Genomic DNA, 13,803 nt, shown 5'->3' on the forward strand with positions numbered 1-13,803 from the left:
ATACGAGTGAATTGTACTATTATCTACAACGTAAGTTGACGTGCAAAATGAAAATGAGGTCGACTGATAGATTAGTAGAGGAAAACACAAATGAATAAATGTGTTAAAAACAAATAAGAAAATGTTAATTATAGAATCTACTGGCATTTGTAGTACAATTCTTCAAACTTTTCTGTATTTCTTGAATTTTTCATTAAAGAAAATGTTAGGGGAAAAACTATTAATAAATGTCCATGGCCGATAGGCCCAATACTCCCACAAGTCTGTGCAATAGGTCTCTGGCATTAACACTATACTAACAAGCATAAACATATTGGTTAGGAAGATACTGTCAAATTAAACCTCTTAAACTTATCTAAAGCTACATTACAAATATCCAATCAGTCAACTAATTACCCAGAGCTTGCATTAAGGAAAGGCATGATTTGGTGGTTATTAAAAACAATAAAACAATGGGAATGAGAAACGGTACAGCCACTATGGAAAACAGTATGGCAGATCCTCAAAAAGTTAAATATAGAATTACCAAAGGACCCAGCAATTCCTCTCCTAGCTATATACTAAAAAGAAGCAAAAGCAGGGACCCAAACAGATACTTATATACCAGTGTTCATAGCAGCATTATTCACAACAGCCAAAAGGTACAAACAGCCCAAATGTCCATCAACAGGTGATGAAGAAACAAAATGTGGTATATCCACAGAGTAGACTATTATTCAGCCTTAAAGAGGAAGGAAATGGATGAACCTTGAAAATATTATGCTGAGTGAAATAAGCCAGACATGAAAGAACAAATCTTATATGATTCCACTTATGTGAGGTACCTAGAATAGGTAAACTCACAGAGACAGAACCAGGGGCTAGGAGTAGGTGGGAAATGGGGAATTACTGTTTAATAGGTACAGTTTCAGTTTGGGGTGATTATAAAGTTCTGGAGCTGATGATTGCAAAACATTGTGAATAAAATTAAAGCCACTGAGCCACACTCTTAAAATTCGGGAAAGGGTAAATTTTATGTTATGTCTGCTTTACCACAATAAAAATACATATGTAATTTTAAAATACAACATTTTCTGAATGGACCAAAAGAAAATGAGTCTTAATTTCAACTGAATGATATTTGGATCTGTGAAAGTTGATTATATGAATTGGGTCATTCTTGTATACCCAACTACATAAGAGTCAAGGAGTCAGGGGAAAAAAGCACTCAGGGCACATAGCACAGGCTCCAAGAGCTGAACTGTCCAGAGGCACAGTTGCTGAAACAGCCTGCTGTAACCCTAAGACCAACTTTACCTAGTAACCGCTGAAACAACCTGCTATCACTCTAAGACTAGTTTTTAACCACCACTGTCACTCTCCTATCCGAGCCTGCCAGCTCCCAAAGCTTTTCAAGTACCAATGAACTTTCTTTCAAAATAATCAGTAACATTTTTTTTCTATCTAATAAAACCTTCAACCTTCTCTTTGTTCCTTGGACATACTGAAGACCCCATGTGTATGTCTCAAATTCCAATTCTGTGATTCTCAAATAAAATATTTAATCTAGAGATTTGTCTCTATATTTTAAATCTGACAGATCATTTTAAAGAAATGTCCTAACTCACCTCAACATGTTTATAACAAAATTATAACACTTTCCCTTAGAATTTTTAATACATGCAGATGAAATACATATAACAACTGTAACATAGAGGATAGTGATGGGAAGAGAAGGAGAATGGACTATATGATTGCGAAATTTCTACATTTTCCTTGAAATGGTATCATATTAGCTCTAACTAGACTATGAAATGTTAGGATGGATATTGCAATCCTAGAAAAAACACTGAAAAATAGATAGATCCAATAGACAAATTTTAATGGAATTTCAAAAATTATTAAAATAATCCAAGTCAGAAAAGGAAAACAGAAGGAAAAAAAGGGGAGACTGACAGAAAACAAATAATAAAATGCTAGACATAAATCCAACCACCTTGATCATTTATTAAATGTTAGTGGATTTTACTGACATTGCATAGTAGTGATGGTTACATAACTCTGTGACTATACTAAAAATCACTCAATTGTATACTTTTAAAGGGTGAGCATGATGACACATGAATTAAATCTCAATAAAGCTGCTATTTAAGAAAATACACTAAGGCAAACTAAAGAAGAAAAAACTTAATAGTCTAAACACTACAATTTAAAAATAGAGACCATCAGAATTATTTCAAAAGCATGACACAACTACATCCTGGCTACAAGAAACACACAGTATTTTCAACATAAAATCACGGATGGAGAAATACATATCATGCCAATAGTAAGAACAAAACACAATCTTCAGAGGCCGACATTAAACCTGTCCAAGATCACACAGCTATTAAGTGGCAGAGAAAGAATTTGCCTGTCATTCCGACTCCAGAATGAGCTAATAGATGCACAGGGCAGTAAGGAGAGAGCGTAATAGGAAAACTAGAACATCACATTTCAACCTGTTTTAACCTCAAGCAAAGAGAAAAAAATCCCAGCCTCATCAAATCCCAGACTTTTCCTATTGAAACCACTCCCCAAAATCCCACAAGCCCTAAAAGTATCTGACCTATAGTCTACATCCTTAAAAGACTCCCTAACTGTAAAGGGAGAGTTTTCCTTTTTCAGGCATTCACCTTAGAGCATTTGGTATTCCACACCACATTCAAAATCTTCAAATATTCTAAAAGCTGAACTTAAGCCAACATATAGGAAAGGAAACGTTCTCAAACATTTCAAAAGATATTCTGTCATAATAAGGGTTTTATAAAGTTGCATTCATTAGCTCTTATCAATTCTTTTGAACATCACATATGTACAAGTCACAATTAGAAAAATATTAAAAATTATTGTGAAAAGGAAAAAGGAGTCACAGAAATTTCTCCTCCAAATCCAGGGAGACTTCATTAGTTCCATTTAAGAATATCAACGAGTGGTAAAAGGCACCGACATCTCTATGCTGCAGCTCTGGCACTCAGTTAACCGAGCAAAGCTCACTCAGTTACCTTACTTAGTAAGTCAGCAAATCCAAGTGAGGATTTGCCTTCACTGGCATCCAAGTTACAAGATGAGAAAAACAAAAGAAACAACTCTATTTTTTAGATCTCTATGATGATACACCAATGGGGAAGAGGGGAAGGGAGCAGAAAGAGAGAAGCCTCCACCAACAGCAAGAACAGATGCCAGCTAAAGCTATTGATTAAAAACAAATACCACTAACAGCCCAGCCCAGTTCCAATGCATCTGAGAGTCAGTCTGGAACATATACTAAACAAGGGATCCATACTCTAATTTACCAGCTATGTGACACTGGGCAAGGCATTTAACCTTTCAGAGATTGTTCTCTCTTCCATAAAGGCAAGAATAAAAATAAGAATACATCATAGGTTGTCATAAAGATTAAATAACTTATCTGCAGGTAGGTATTCCATATTTATTTTTAAAAGCCTAGGGACCACTGTTTTCTTATATAAGAAAAGTTCTATGCCACTTCTTTTCATATAAAAAAGGTAAGTCCTACTTAAGCAACTAAGAGTATCTTACATAACAAATCGATAGCAAACTTCTAGCACACGCAGACAGACAGACAGACACACACACACACACACACAGACACACATGCTCCAGAAGGTAACAGTGGTGACCTCTAAAGACTTAAATTGGGGTTTTGTTTCGAAGGTTCAAAGATGGAAAAAAATCCTAATTTTCAATGTTTTCATGTGCTTAAATTTCTTAGGATTTTACATTCTCAAAAATTAAAAATTTTAATATACTAAAATCAAAGGTCTGTGTCCAAAATGGAAAATATAATGTTAATAAGAAAATTTATGTCATTAAAATGATGTCTACACAAAATATACTACAGTAACAATTCTCAACCCTTCTTAAGCTGCGATATATAAAAATAATGTATTTCCATGAGCTATGCAGATTACAGCCCACACAGTGAAAATGAGTTATAAACAACCACGGGCTTGCAAGGTCTAAGTCTCTCCTATTTTTTCCTACTCAAATAAAAAAAAAAGTCTAAATATGAATGAGTAGAGTATCATATGGATCATTTTTAATCCACTTTAAACTATTTTATAAACAAAAAAATTGTTAAACAAAGTCACTGGCAAACTTGCTAACTTCAGAATTCTAGTGTTAGTTACAAAGTGCTTACAACACACTTTAAACTATAACACACCATGGACTGCAGCCTTATAACTGAGGACCAATGACCCTGCAGGGAAGCCATCATTCTCCACATTTTACTTTTGACCACTTTCTAAATTTTGCTATTATGAAACACCTTACCATGAACATTTTCTCAAGTATATCTTTGTAAGTGAGATTCTTAAGGGTGGAACTGCTAAATTAAAGAACATATAGATGTTTTAAATTTTGATATATACTAGCAAATTTCTGGGGGCGGGGGGAGGCCTGAAACAGTTTACACTTCCAGGAACAAAACTATGTGACCCTTGCCCACACTGGATGCCACAGCTATTTAAAAGGTTTTTGGTTAACCCAGTGGCTATTTTAAAAATTACCTCTCATTTTACAGTAGTTATATTTCTTATCTTGCTAAAAACTCAAGAAAGAAAGAAGATAAAAGAGCACAATCGCCAAACCTCACACGCTCAGCACATTCCCTCCTATGCTTTCAACGCTGAGCATCCTGACGGAACTCACTATCCATCTACATATATGTGTATCTTTCAAGTACACAAACAGAATCCAAACACAAAACACAAATTCTAACATATGTTCCTCTTGAAACTAATTACTATAACTTACAATGCTATGTTACCTGAAATGACAAGGTATGATAATATGATTAAAACAACATAGAAAAACCAGAAAGAAAACACAGAATACTAGGAAATATCTTCAAGCCAACATCCCACTTTTCCAGAGAAGGTAGTTTCACGTTTCGAAGCTCTTTGTAAACTCTGTTAAGATGTCTTTGCCTCATCCTAACAATCCTCATAGTCTCCCATGGATGGTCCTTTAATGCTTATAATAAAAGAAGCCTGCAGGGAAAATACAGAATAGAAAACAGCTTGGAAATAAAATCTGTTGGCTCAGCACATTAAAATTATTTAAAATCACTATTCTTATGAGGATTATGTGTAGCTTTGTTTTTTCTATGAACTATTTAAGCAATAACAAAAAGACATGATCTTCTTTTTTTTTCTTTTTCAGATAGACAGAGTCTCGCTCTGTTGCCTAGGCTGGAGTAAAGTAGCATGATCTCAGCTCACTGCAACCTCCACCTCCCGGGCTCAAACGATTCTCCTGCCTCAGCCACCCACGTAGCTGGGATCACAGGCTCGTGCCACTGTACCTGGCCAATTTTTGTATTTTTCGTAGAGACGGGGTTTCGCCATGTTGTCCAGGCTGGTCTCGAACTCCTGACCTCAAGTGATCTGCTCACCTCAGCCTCCCAAAGTGCAGGGATTAGAGGCGTGAGCCACCACGCCCGACCCACATGATCTTTTTCAAGTCATGGACAGCAGGGACTGTATAAAATCCAATCCCACTTCGCGTAAACTCGGCATAAAAAATTATCAGCCTTATAAAGTTTGGTGTGTTTTTACATTGGGGGAATTTGGCCTAGTGTACACTTTCTAAAGCAAATACACAGCATTTATGAAAAAAATCAAAAAATCATTTTAGTCCCAGATATTAAGTAAAAACAATGTATCAGATAAAGCACAAATCATTTTTCCAAAAACAAAAACATTCCAATCAAATTGAAACAAAAAGCCCAAGGAAATAAATTACTTCTCAACAGAAGGATCTAGAACCCTTTCCCCACAGAGGCTGCATGTGAAATGTGCCTTCAAGGGCAGGCAGTAGTTAGACACGGTGGGTGGGAGGCCAGGCACGCCCACCCAGAGAGAGTGAGGAAAGCACTGAGGGCAGAGCCAGCCACGCATGGGAGCAGCGCACAGTCAGGCTGGGTGGAGGCACAGCACTGATAAAAGGGAAATGGGGAAATAGGTTTGGAAAGAAAATTCATGTGAAAGAAAGGAGGAGGTTGTATATTCTACAGGTTTTTCTCTAATGTAGAACCCTAGATGGAAATCATCCTTCTTACTTTCATTTACAAAGATATTGATCTTATCTCACAGTATTTTCTTCCCTAAAGTGAAGTTATTTGTGTATCAACTTATTTTCCGTAACATGACTATGAGCACCCAGTGCGCAGGAACCAGACTGGATTCATTTTTATTAATATATCCTTCTCAAAGGCCTTAAACAGACTCTAAAGAAGCATTTTTTGGCCAGGCACAGTGGCACACCTGTAATCCCAGCACTTTGGGAAGCCGAGGTGGGTGGATCACAAGGTTAGGAGTTCGAGACCAGCCTGACTAAAATGGTGAAACCCCGTCTCTACTAAAAATACAAAAATTAGCCAGGTGTGATGGTATGTGCCTGTAATCCCAGCTACTCAGGAGGCTGAGGCAGAATAGCTTGAACCTGGGAGACAGAGGTTGCAGTGAGCCGAGATCATGCCACTGCACTCCAGCCTGGGTGACAGAGCAAGGCTATGTCTCCAAAAAAAAAGCAGCATTTTTTTAATAACTGAAAAAATGCACAAACTGTATATAATATTATATGTATATAATATTATATATATATAAAATAAATAAATGTATTAACTGATAGGAATAAATGTATAATACTGGCACCACATCACTTATCCTACTCATATAATTTGGATTTGGATATTCATCTATAGCAGGAGTTCCCAAACTTTTTCTATAAAGGACCACAGAAAAAGTATTTTAGGCTTGATAGGCCAAATGGTCTCTGTCACAACTACTCAACTCTGCTGTCACAGGACAAAAGCAGCATAGACAATGCGTAAATGAAAGAGCATGGCTGTGTTTCAATAAAATTTTATTTACAAAAACAGGCAGCAGGCTGCATTTGTCCTGTGGACTGTAGTGTGCCAACCTCTCATCTATACAGACTAAAATGTAACACATTACATTATATATATACACACATACACATCTAAATTTAAGTATTATATTCAAATAGTTTTTATAATAACAGAATCTTGGTCAAAATTCCAAGGAAGATAAAAAATAAAAAGGGATATAAACAAAAAAACGTAGACACGCTGCATAAAACCTGGGAAACTGGAACCTCTGGATGTGTACATGTAATTTGCCCTCTCAGGATTTTAGGCCTTAGTTTTGGACCCATAAAGCAAGGTGGTTAAAATAGACAATTCTGTGATCTTAATAATCGTTTCAAGTTAAAGTTATAGATTTTAAGTGGAAATTCCATCTAGAAAATAACAACATTCACAAATAATTTCCAATCCGTGGAAGAACAGAATACGAGTACAGTTATGCTCCACAGAATATTTCAATGAGGCACCACACGTATGACAGTGGTTCCATAGATTCTAATACTGTATTTTTAACTGTATCTTCTCTGTTTACATGTTTAGATACACAAATATCTACCAGTATATTACAACAGCCTACAGGATCCAGTACAGCAACATGTATAGGTTTGTAGCCCAGGAGCAATAGGCTATAACACACTTAGCCTGAGTGTGTACAAGACTCTACCACGTAGATATGTGTAAGCAGGCTCTGTGATGTTCGCACAAGGATGAACTTGCCTAATGATGCATTTCTCAGAATGTATTCACGTTGTTAAGCAACACATGACTGTATGCCACAGAAACAAGTATAACATATTAGAATAAATTAAGATAGTACCTGGCATAATTGGTCTAATAACAAACATATGTACAAACATTAATCAAAATCATATTCTAGTCCTAAAAAATAAGGTTTCAGTACCATCTTGAATGAAGTTATAAATATACCTGGAAAAATCAATTTAATAACAAACATACGTTAATTCATCTAGCTGGAAGGGGACATTTAGATCATTAAAAACAACTTCACTCAAAATAGAGGCATTGGTAAGATGTGATATTAAATGCCACAAAATAATTAAATCACTACAATAACTCACTAAACTCTCTAACATATTTACAGTTAAAAATCTGAAGTTTTTAACTTTAATTCAAATACCATGCAATATATAATAAACCAGGTATCATTCATTCAGTGTAATGGTGATTTTCTAAACTTTTCTATTTTTATAATTACTCTTCAAATAAACGTTGAGTTTCAGAATAAAACCACTTCACTTTTCACAAACAATTTTCAAAGAATTGCTGGGTTAATTAAAATTCTATAATCCATCACTACCCACGTTTACAAAAGCTATGCTACCAAACTGCTTTCTGAAATAGAAATGAACAGTTTCTGGTTCATTACCAACTTACCAAACATCTGGCAAATTCTTTGTTTTCAGAAAGGAATCCATAACCTGGATGTACCTTAGAAATGAAAGCAAAAAGCACTTTCAATTTTATCATATTGCAAAAGCTTTATAAGCAAAATGTACAGTGCATTTATGTATTAATATTTACTGCTCAAGAGCCCTTGAATAAGTACACTTCTCTTATACACTGATCAGTTCTAACTCACATTTCTAGGATCAGAATCAAATTCCAAGAATCTGCCTCTTGTATTTACTTTCTCCACACTCCCTTTGTCCTAATTGATTCATTTTCCACACATTACCCTTGTTCTAACCATAATGGGGAGTATATGCCCACATAGCTTCCTGCCCACTGCCATTTGTCTACACTATTCAACAAAACTCTCTCTCTTTTTCCTGAGGCTAACTTTGTCCACAATTCTGGAGAATTTCACAATGGCTGGTGTGTCAAAGAATTATGTAAAAGGAACCTTGGCAAGATGGATGAAAAACTCTAAATTCTCCTTTCTTTACAGTACTCACGAACTGGTAATTTCCAAAACCCAGACTACTAGGACAGCTAACGCATTTTATTCTTGACAGCATTAATAATACTCAGCAACTACCAACAAGCCCTTTCTATCAAACTGAACTAAAATGGAGGTGTGGTTTTACTTTTATTTTGTGCTCTGAATTTTTTTTCTTCTAGTGTCTACTCTTCTTTCCTTCCTCACCCCAAACTCTGCCATTCACAACTACTTTATACTATCCTCACCCACAAGCCACATTGCTACAATCTACCAGCCTGATCCAATCAAGTAATTTTTGGCTCTCCCACACTGGCCAAACATAAATTTAGCCACTTCAGTATCAGCCAGTGTTGAACATACTTCTAGTAAAATAATTCTGCTAAAAAGAAAGTCAAATTTCTGAAGGAACCAGTATCATAATCCAGAAATAGCTACCTATCAGCGACTTTTAAATGCTGAACTCCAGCTGGGCACAGTGGCTCATGCCTGTAATCCCAGCAGCTTAGGAGGCTGAGGCAGGCAGATCACCTGAGGTCAGGAGTTCAAGACCAGCCTGACCAACATGGTGAAACCCCTTCTCTACTAAAAATACAAAATTAGCCGGGCATGGTGGCAAGCACCTGTCATCCCAGCTACTTGGGAGGCTGAGGCAAGAGAATCACTTGAACCTGGCGCGACAGAGGTTGCAGTGAGCCGAGATCACGCCATCGCATTCTGGTCTGGGCAACAAGAGCAAAACTCCATCTCAAAAAACAAACAAAAAAAATAATGAATTAAGCTTTATGAACATGGTACAGAAGAATTTAAACTACTGTATCAGAGAAGAAGAGTTTTCATTCCACCAATTTCATTTTATCAACACTCAACTACATATTTATTTTGGCAAGCTACAGTCAAAAAGTTAGTGTTTTACCTTCACTAACTGTGCTAATAAACTGTAAACATCTATAATATGGGTTCACAAATTAGGTTTTTTATTTAAACATGCATCTTACTAAAACATTTCTTTCAAAAGAAATGTGAGCACTAATTGAAGCGCTCCAGGCTTAACTGCTGGTGTTGGATGTTTCCATCCAATTTTAGAGATAACTTTGTGTAGTTTTTAACACTATATATAATTAGTTCTGATAATTAAAAAAAGAAAAAGGAAAATAAAAGAAAAAACACTGTTTCTGATGTCAGAAATCATTTTTTCCCTTGGATTCCACTCTATTCAAACAGAACTGGGGGTGAAGAGAAAGATTTATCCTTGTAAATTATGAGCAGTCTACTGACATTAACAAACTAAAATAATTACCAAATGTGCTGTTTTTATTTCTGGAAGTGTACCAGGTATAAGTAATTTTTTAATTATTAAAATGGAATTTGAACAGAGTCTTTGGATCCTGTTTATAACACAGAATTTTTTAAAATGCTCTTATTACACTGAAAGGGTTAATACTCAAAACTAATTGGGATTTCTTTTTTCCTAGCAAATTTGGAAATGAACTGAAACTGCTCCCTGGTGTGAAAGCTGAATCCAGCAGCCACCTGCAGGATCAGCGACCAACACTGCCAGATGCTACAAAGCCTTTGATTTCCAGTAGCGAATTCGACCACATTTAACTCATGTGACATGAACTAACTGCAACAGCATTTTCAATCATTCTTTCCTATTTTTTTTTTTTTTTAAATACAAACTCTAGCTTTCTGCTCACTACATATGAAACAGCTGCAGTAGATAGATTCATTCAGACTCACAGCTTGGGCCCTGGTTTTCTTAATGGCTTCCATGATGGCATCCATGTTGAGGTAGCTTTTACTGGTGGGAGCTGGGCCAACACAGACGGCCTCATCCGCCATTTTCACATGAACCTGAGGAGACAAATTTCTGCATTAACAGATGTGCCCAGCAAAAAGAATTACCATCATCTGCAAATACACACAAAATTGCATATCTGATTGTTCTGCATATCATTTATAGTCATGTTTCTTTTTGAGTATGCACTAAAAAGCAACAATGCAACAAATAAACTCAAGAACTCTATTACCCATGATTTCATTTATTACAGCCTAATTCATTGTCTAAGCAAATAATTTCCATAATATCCCCTACCTCTTTATGTAAAATCACAGCAAACAATTTTAGCTTCCTATTCCGTTCATCAATACATAAATTTGATATCAAAAACTACCTTGTTACATGTAGCCAGAGTAGCCCAATATTTTAATAACGAGAACTCATGCCCAGTTCTAAGCAAGCTCCCCAGGAAGTTGGGATAATTAGAGGGACTGAATGGAGGGATGCAGTGAGTGTCCCTGCACAGCATCAGGTCAGCACCAGGCACAAATTAAAGCCTAAGACGAAAGAAAGAATTCAATATCACAACACATGAACCAGAAAATCTTGAGAATCATTTAAATACTCTCACATTCAATCTTCATCCATTTTACATTTATTCCTAAAAGAAATGATATGTGTATTAAGTTCTAAAGCTACTCAAAATTCAGGAATGTATGCTCCATTTTTAAGACTACTCACTCTATAATGTTTAAATCTATTTATTTTGCATAATAGAAGCTGAGCATTCAATATGAAAAAGAGTAAACTATTTAGTTCTAAAAGGAGTCTATTCTTTTTAACTGATGAAAGGATTACTATCTTTTTAAATGACTTTTCCTAATTTCCTAATGGTTTTCCAGTTTCAGAAACTTCCAGATTACAATTATTTTGCAAGGCAGATATAAAAACTGGAACACAAACATATACCTAAACATTTATGACCCACTCCTCTACCAAAAAAAAAAAAAAAAAGTCAAAGGTGGCAAATACCTGAGTATTTCTGTTAGAGTCTTCAGTTATAATTTTTAAATACCTTGTTTTAAATGAGATCTTAAAAAACTAAAAAAGTAGTCTTTTAGAAAGCTAAGAATTCTCTTTGTCAATTCAATAAATATTTTCCACTTTAGTAAAAAATTATATTGAGTATTGAAAGGTAAAAGATCAAGTAAATGCCCAAGGGATTTTCAGGTCAATATCTTACTATAAAATATCCAAATACATACATTCGGTAATTATTTAATAATGCCAATTGTAGGGAAAACCAGCCCTGCTTGCAAAGGGCTTCTAAATGTCCCTGTGTTCAAAGCAAGGCCTTCCTCGAGGTTATCGTTGCCTGGTATGCCCCCAACCTCAAGTTGCTCTTCTGCCCTCAGACCAGGATGCCCCCTCCTCTATTGCCCTATTGCCCTCTGTCCACTTCAGATCCTGTTACTGTCAATTTTGTTGTTGTAATTGTGATTGTAGTTTTTTTCTGTAAGAAAGAAATTGAGTACTTCACAATCCTTTAAAAAGAATACATTTAAGTCTTTGTTTAAACTTAAATCCACACTTGTTTTTTGTTTGTTTGTTTGTTTTTGAGATGGAGTCTCGCTCTGTCGCCCAGGCTGGAGTGCAGTGGCGCGATCTCGACTCACTGCAAGCTCCGCCTCCCGGGTTCACGCCATTCTCCTGCCTCAGCCTCTCCGAGTAGCTGGGACTACAGGCGCCTGCCACCACGCCCGGCTAATTTTTTGTATTTTTAGTAGAGGCAGGGTTTCACCGTGGTCTCGATCTCCTGACCTCGTGATCCGCCAGCCTCGGCCTCCCAAAGTGCTGGGATTACAAGCGTGAGCCACCGCGCCCAGCCCACACTTGTTTTATTGTCCTTAGATACTACCTATTATAGAAGATGTACTTCAAGTTTCACATTTACCACTGGATCTTTCCCAAGTACTTCAATTTAGGATGAATCTCCTTTAATCTAAACTCTGAGAGTAGTTAGTGCAAATTTTAGCATATAATCTCATCTCCCCAACAATCTCATTTTAACTGCTTTGCACACTGTTAACAATTTCTCCTCCACCAGATCATAAGGTTATGCCTTAAATTCTTGTTTTAATCTCCCCTAGCCCAATGTTATGTGATTAAAGCTATTTACTCATAGATACACTTGGATAGCAGCTTGCTTAGTAACTTTCATTATCAAATGTTAAAAGCCATTGCCTTTGAGGTACAAAAAAGTTGCAACTTTTATTATCTATTTTTCATTATGTTTGAGGTAAAAATCTACACCTACATAAAGTCTTCTTAATCTTGGCAATACATGTGGCAACTGGTGGTTTATCGAGGAAAAGAAATTAAAAGATGCACATAGGCACATGTGTTTATGTGTCCAAAATTTCTACAATAAACATGCATTCAAAAGTAAAAAGGAGAGAGAGAATCCTAATAGTATTGACATTTTTACTTAGTCTTTTCTCTAAATACACTTTCATAATGATACTGCATATATAATTTGCACCCTTTTGTTTTTTAACTAGCATAATAGACATTTTTCCTATGTTATCACAAACGTTTTATAAACATACCAAGAACTAGGCCAGGCACGGTGGCTCACGCCTGTAATCCCAGCACTTTGGGAGGCCGAGGTGGGCGGATCACAAGGTCAGGAGATCGAGACCACGGTGAAACCCCGTCTCTACTAAAAATACAAAAAATTAGCCAGGCATAGTGGCGGACGCCTGTAGTACCAGCTACTCGGGAGGCTGAGGCAGGAGAATGGCATGAACCCAGAAGGCGGAGCTTGCAATGAGCCAAGATCGCGCCACTGCACTCTAGCCTGGGCAACAGAGTGAGACTCTGTCTCAAAAAATAAATAAATAAATAAAATAAACATACTAAGAACTAGTTCAGAGCCTAATGTTTTACTGGGTGATTAAGATTGTTCCAGTTTGAAAAAAAAAAAAGAGTGCTCCAATAAACATTTGAATAAATCATGCATTAAAAGCAGGTCAAAACTGCTATGGACTTTACAAAGAAGGACTAAACAAATTGTTTACAAAGGATTGGTTGGCTTCTTTTCCTCCCTTTGCAGGAATAAATCTTACTTCGGGGGCAGGGTTCATTCACATCTCAACAAGCCCACAGTCTAGCCCAGGGTCACTA

General features: G+C 36.3%; 1 protein-coding gene across 8 annotated transcripts in view; it reads right to left on the reverse strand.

Moving 5' to 3' along the window:
- The window catches only part of PCCA (propionyl-CoA carboxylase subunit alpha), a 452,191-nt gene that overhangs the window by 377,624 nt on the left and 60,764 nt on the right, over positions 1-13,803 (reverse strand). For all 8 annotated transcript variants that reach the window (XM_055244179.2, XM_055244183.2, XM_055244186.2 and 5 more), the window contains 2 exons: positions 10,578-10,691; positions 8,330-8,383 (listed from right to left, as the gene is read on the reverse strand). In XM_055244179.2, coding sequence (XP_055100154.1) covers positions 8,330-8,383; positions 10,578-10,691 — 168 coding nt within the window. The remainder of the gene's footprint in view (positions 1-8,329; positions 8,384-10,577; positions 10,692-13,803) is intronic.

This window comes from Symphalangus syndactylus, chromosome 15, assembly GCF_028878055.3.
Source record: "Symphalangus syndactylus isolate Jambi chromosome 15, NHGRI_mSymSyn1-v2.1_pri, whole genome shotgun sequence".
Classification (NCBI taxonomy): Eukaryota; Metazoa; Chordata; class Mammalia; order Primates; family Hylobatidae; genus Symphalangus; species Symphalangus syndactylus.